This window comes from Mytilus californianus, unplaced genomic scaffold (genome assembly GCF_021869535.1).
Source record: "Mytilus californianus isolate M0D057914Y unplaced genomic scaffold, xbMytCali1.0.p SCAF_7, whole genome shotgun sequence".
Taxonomy (NCBI): domain Eukaryota; kingdom Metazoa; phylum Mollusca; class Bivalvia; order Mytilida; family Mytilidae; genus Mytilus; species Mytilus californianus.
In genome coordinates this window covers 79,421,266-79,427,415 of record NW_026262723.1, presented here as the reverse complement: position 1 = coordinate 79,427,415, position 6,150 = coordinate 79,421,266, and the positions used below count along the sequence as shown (strand labels likewise).

The 6,150-nt window shown below is 32.3% G+C and overlaps 1 protein-coding gene across 1 annotated transcript; it reads right to left on the bottom strand.

The window, feature by feature from the left end:
* Window positions 1-3,478: 3,478 nt before the first annotated feature.
* LOC127708239 (neuronal acetylcholine receptor subunit alpha-6-like) lies at window positions 3,479-6,082 on the bottom strand. Its single transcript, XM_052213083.1, has 2 exons — window positions 5,426-6,082; window positions 3,479-4,651 (listed from the first exon to the last, which is right to left on the bottom strand). The coding sequence occupies exons 1-2, from the start codon at window positions 5,960-5,962 to the stop codon at window positions 3,947-3,949; spliced, it is 1,242 nt and encodes a 413-aa protein (XP_052069043.1). The 5' UTR covers window positions 5,963-6,082; the 3' UTR covers window positions 3,479-3,946.
* Between the last annotated feature and the right edge of the window lie 68 nt (window positions 6,083-6,150).

Below are 6,150 nucleotides of genomic sequence, written 5' to 3'. Positions count from 1 at the left end.
CTAGGGTAGACAATCTTAAGTATTTCGAAAAATTCAAAGTTTTGTAAACAGTTAATTTATAATTATGACCATATCAATGATAATTGATGTCAATACAGAAGAGATGACTACTGGGCCGGTGATGCCCTCGGGGAGGGGAACCGCCACCAGCAGTGGCATCAATGAAAATGCACTACACATGGTATAAAGCAATTACGTATCTTCGAGTTTACGGAAAGTTTTGACCTGGTTTTGAGTAATAGAATATCTGTATCACATATGACCACGAATGTGTTCCATTTTCGTAGGAACTTACTTCACTTTCGTCGTACATGGGTTGCCACTAATACGACTTATTATATAATGTGACTTTATCACCGAACGTAGTCCTAAGTAATACGACTAATGCTAAAGTCCCTTTCCGAAGCAACTGAGCTCATGTAAGATTTTTGTAGTAATCGCGTTGCTTAATATTTAGTTTTCGTATGGCGGTTTTTCCTTTGATCGTTTTTGTCTGGCCTTCTTAGACTTATACTTTTTGTTACTCCCTTGTTATTATTCTTATTTTTTAATGAAGAGCAATGACGAAAAACATGTAGATATTCGCCATTCATGTTCTTATAACATTCAGTAGTTGATATAGATTTATGAACTATGTAAGATGCTTGATTTCAAAATGTTTTTAATCACAATCGATTGTCGAGCTTAATAACTCTACAAAAGACCCATCAGTGGCGCTCGAATCAAAACTGTTAGAAGTCCAAATCGAATATGAAGTTGAAAAGCATTAAAAACCGGTAACTCTAACGGGTTTTGCTATATACGCTAAGGCAGTCTATAACTCGGTATAGAAAAACTTAGTGTTTCGAATAATTCAACAGTAAATTTATCAATGATATGTCATGGCAACACAAAAGTGCTGATTACTGGGCTGGTGATACACTCGAGGACGAAACGGCCACCAAAAGTGGCATCGACACAGTGGTTGAAAAAACTCGTCAAAAGATTAAAATATGTGTGTACTGAAATAATTAACTTCTAACCAATGCCGTTAAACGCAGAAAATCAGTTATAACTGAGATTAGAATATAGCAAAGTACTCTCGACCAATGAAATTGTAGAATTGGATGCCTCTTAATTGTGAAGAATGAATGTAAATCATGTTCTTGGTAAGGGATTATCCTATAAGTTGGGTCTATTTACAGTTCAAAACAAAGAGTTTCTATGAATGAGTTACAACTGCCCCGAAGCACATTTATCAGATTGAAAGGATTTATCACACAGTGATTGAAACTGACTAAAAGTTAAATTGTGAAACAAACAAAAATCTCAAAATAAGTTGAAGTTTACTGGTGCAGTAAAATTGGTACCGTGAATTTTATTATGAAAATATTAATAACTTCAAATTACTATAAAATTAAACAATACCAAAGCAATGCAAAAAAAAAAGAAAAAAATTCTTTCAGATAAAAAATAACCTAAATCTTATTGGCTGTGAAATAAAATTTAGTTGTAACTCAAATGTATTAATTGATTTAAACTGTAAATGAAAAAGGATAATTCCTCACTAAAATATTACATGATTTACATTCATAATCACAATCAGGAAACGTACAATTCCTACCTTTTCTTTCTACTGTTGTGTCACCTAATATCTATAATGCATTTTTTTTTTAAATATTTCCCAAATGATAAGAAAGTCCTCACATCACTGAAACTTATCCATAAATGACATGCCGAAAAAGGAAGTCATGCATCAATTATAAACATTGCACTGACAATGAAACTAATTCTTGAATAGATCAATTGAGCCTTGAGCACTTTACAATATTCTAAGTTTGTAAGAGAATGATAATCCCTTACTTCATGATAAGTACTCGCTAACGCTCGTACTTATTCATGAAGAAAGGGATTATCATTCTCTTACATATACGAAAATGCAATACATCGTATCAAATTAAATTAAATTACACATAGTCAAAAACTTGCTATTGAACGGTACTTTGATGAACACATCTCTATACTAGTTTCCATTCCAATCAATTGTAAGCCGTTAGGACTTTTGTATTCATTAATTTTCCATACGCAAAACCTTTATAAAAAGTTAAAGAAATAAATAAATAAGGAGACGAATTTTTGTAAAGAAATAAATATATCTCGCACAGCTACATATGTAACGAAGCAGTTCCGGGATATCTTTATGTGTTTAATCCTTATGGAATTTGGTATTAATGGCAGATCTTTGATAGTCTCTGTTAAATTACTTGACAACTTTCAATTTTAGACTCGGTACGATTTATAGAGCTTGACATATGTAAAAACAGACACCTGTTTAATGCTGAAGATCGTATGCTGATCTGTATATATCGTTTGTTTCTGTCTTACTGACACATAACATAGTCTCTTATCATTCATATGTAGAATAAACAGATCATGTTCAGATTCGTTCAGTTTCAATAAAACTATAGGAAATTCCCTAAACTTTCCTTTGGTAGATATTTTGCTATTTGAAACCATAAAAATGAATATACCTTGCCCTATATACGGCATTGCATTTGTAAACCGTAGAAGCATTTTTATCAGTTATCTCCCAAAATTTAGAAATGAAAAAGTGCAGACTTTGATATTTATCCAAGGAAGATTTCTTACAGTTCACTGAAACTCTTTCCAAATCAATAAAATATTTGTTATTGTCAATCAAAACCAGACTTCAGATTTACAGTAAAATGTCATACCGTAAAGGAGTGGTGTCAATCAGATGCGGATTTTAGAGAAATATACAAAATGTATAAGAGTAAATACAATTAAAATTCTTCTCCTCATGCAATAGTATTTAATAATTTAACTCACCCTTAACACAAAATTCACTCCTTCTTAACAAACAGATTTATAGCTTGCTGTTCGGTTTGAGCCAAGGCTCCTTGTTGAATGCCGTACTTTGACCTATAATTGTTTACTTTTTTACATATTGTGACTTGGATGGATTGTTGTCCCATTGGCACTCATATCACATCTTCTTGTTTATAGATAAGTTGAAAGAAATAGTTCACCAAAGAAACTCTCTTAAATAACACGAATTACACACCCTTTACACATTCGTTCCTTCTAAATTTACAGACAGATTAAAGGAAATGGTTTAGATTTGTTTCACAAAATTAATCATCAACCTAAATACTTTTTCTTTAAGGAGGAAAATTTCTCTCAGTCTAACAAATAGTTATCAATAAATTAAAATGGAATATATACAACATATCTTTGTCAACATGTTGTTTGGTGGAACTTGTCTTGTAACAGAAAGCCGGCATTCCTGTGGGAACCAATTGTGCCACAAATAGCCGACATGTTCTTTTATGAAGAAGGCGTCGTACATGGGTCTCTAACATGAATGAAACGAAGCTAGCGATCCGTTATATACCGTATCGTATGTACTTTCACTGAATAGCTCAAACATATAACTAGAAATATATGTTGAGGGACGGTTGAATATAATTAAACGACATTTCCCCATTGTTTCCATTTTTATTATTATTATATATCATTTCATAACGCCTATATATAGAGTGTAAATCTCCCAGTAAATTCGATGTTCCAGAGAAATATTTTATCAATATCTTGTACTTGAACAGTGACAATAGAATCATGCCGATATATAAAATGTTCAAACGGAAGCTGGTTTTGATACGTTCAGAATAACGACAAGATTAAAACAGTAAGTCATGATATACCTTTCTAATTACAGCTTCGAAACTAAATTTTTTGACAATTATTGAAAACTTGTTCATATGATTGATTTTCAAATATCAGATGAAAGATGACGTAATGAAAAAGAGTATTAATGGGAAATATACATATTCTAAATTGATAATGATGTACACAATATTTTATAATGCCATTACAGTGAAATTTAAGACAAATCTTTGAATTGTGCAAATCGTATCATTGTTGATTGGTATATATTTAGATTTGATTAAGCAGCAGTCGCCAAGGGAACTAAGAAAAAGACTGCCACAGTTATTGTTCCAATGAGAAACATAATAAAGAAAAACCAGTCCAAAAGTTCTCCCACTGTCTTCCACTGAATATCATCTAAATCATAGTCATAATTGTACATAGGTGGTGTATCTATGTCAATTTCTTCTGTTGGATCAGGTTCTATTTCTGGAGGATCCATATCGTTACGCCATTTTTTACATTTTCGACAAGTGAGAAACGATGTCAGATGTTTCAGCCATTTTGGAATCTCTATTGACTCGTCTTGATGGTACACTCTCAGAGTCATAATTGTTATAATAGTTGATAAAGCGCTCATAACCAACATGAGTGTAAGGAAATAACAAAGAAGAGACATTGGTTGGGAGGCTTGTGGTAAATTTTCAGAAACCATAGTGAGGAAAACTGCAAAAGTTAAGAATGCTGTGACGGCATAACCAACTCTTTCACCGGAGTCGGCTGGTAACAGAAATACCAAGCCGTTCAAAAGCCCAAGAATAACGATTGGAATCACCATATTGATTAGAAAATAACCAGGTCGTCGTTTCATTGTTAATGTGTAGGTTAAATACGCTGCACTATTAAAAGTTTCCTGATCGACAGTGGTAGCCGTTAGGTCCCATTCTACATTTGTTTGGAAGTAAGTCAGGTCTATGACATTTGTTGTATTTTCAAGAAACACCTGCAAATAGAAATTCACACACTAATGACAATAAATTGTTTATTAATTACGGTGAGTTTTGTAAATGGTAATAACACTTTAGAGTACAAATTTTCATTTTCACTATTTCTTATGCAAGAAGTGCTTTTTTATATTGATTTATTGTAAAAACTAAGAAGTGATTTCCTCTTATCGGGATAATATACTGATGAAGGATAGGCTAGTAACTGTTATAGTGCATGCTTACACATTTGGTTAAATTCGAACTGACATTTTGATAATGTTGTAATGTTTTGTTCAATGCTTCGGTAATTGGAGACCATAAAAAGGAAAGAAAGTAACGAAACAAAATTGTGAAGTACTTTAAACCTCCCTGAAATAATGTATTTACCAGCCTTATAATTAACTGTAATTTTTTCCCATCCAATTGCAAAAATTAATGTATGCTCAACTTAAACAATATATAGCATTGGTCGAAAATGAGAGGGTGTCACACATGGCATCGAGCGTGTTTGAGGAAAGTTTTATCATAATTTGTAGGAAATTGCCTTATGAATAGAACAATTAGCAAGTAACATGGCACTAGAGCAGTTTATAGTATATATGTCTAATATCAATCCTTTTAAAAATACATTAATGAATCGTATTTTGTCCTCAAATTATTTCACTTGATTTATACTACTTTCATATGTATGATTTAAAGTACATGATAATTAAAGAGAATACTAGGTACCAAGTAACATGAAATTGTTCACATAAAACCATCTTCATCGATAAATGTAATGGTAACCTTACCTGATTGTCGTAATATCCCCATGGCGTAAACTTCACCTTACAAGACTGTGTGTCGAATGGATAGTATGATACATCTACAGGACATCCTGTCTTGGACACAACACCAACTGTCCAGGTGTGTATACCATCACTCTTTACCCGCATTTTATAACTAGTATGTCCTAATTCTTCTAAAGATTCTACTGAGTTAGACAACACTAGAGACGGTTTCCAGAAACTATCCTGCGGTAACAAAATTTCTGTCATAGGGTTAGTACTTGTTGTCCAGGTTAGCAAATCGTTTGTCCAAGAGACGTCTATAAAGCCAACTAGCTCTAATTGCCCTGCTATCTCGTCAAAATTGGTAAGAGCTATTAGGTAAAACTTCATATAAACCGTCAATTTTTCGGTTTGTTGCTCTTTTGGAAATATTTTTTTGTTGTAACTAGTGTATGTAGAACTGTCAAGAAAGTTCTTAAAGTCGTCTGAAGACTGTGATAAAATTGGCACAATGAATGTATTAAACATACATAAAAACAAAAGATACTTGTTTGCCATCTTCAAAATACTTTCCAAATGGTTTAACTTCACACATATTACGTTACATTATAGATATATAAGTATCACTTTATAGATCATTGTTTTAATATCATGCTTTACATGTCAATATTTTTACGTACGTAGGTTTAATTAAGATAATAGGAACAGATACCCGAATTAAATAAAAGACTTTAATTAATCGCTTT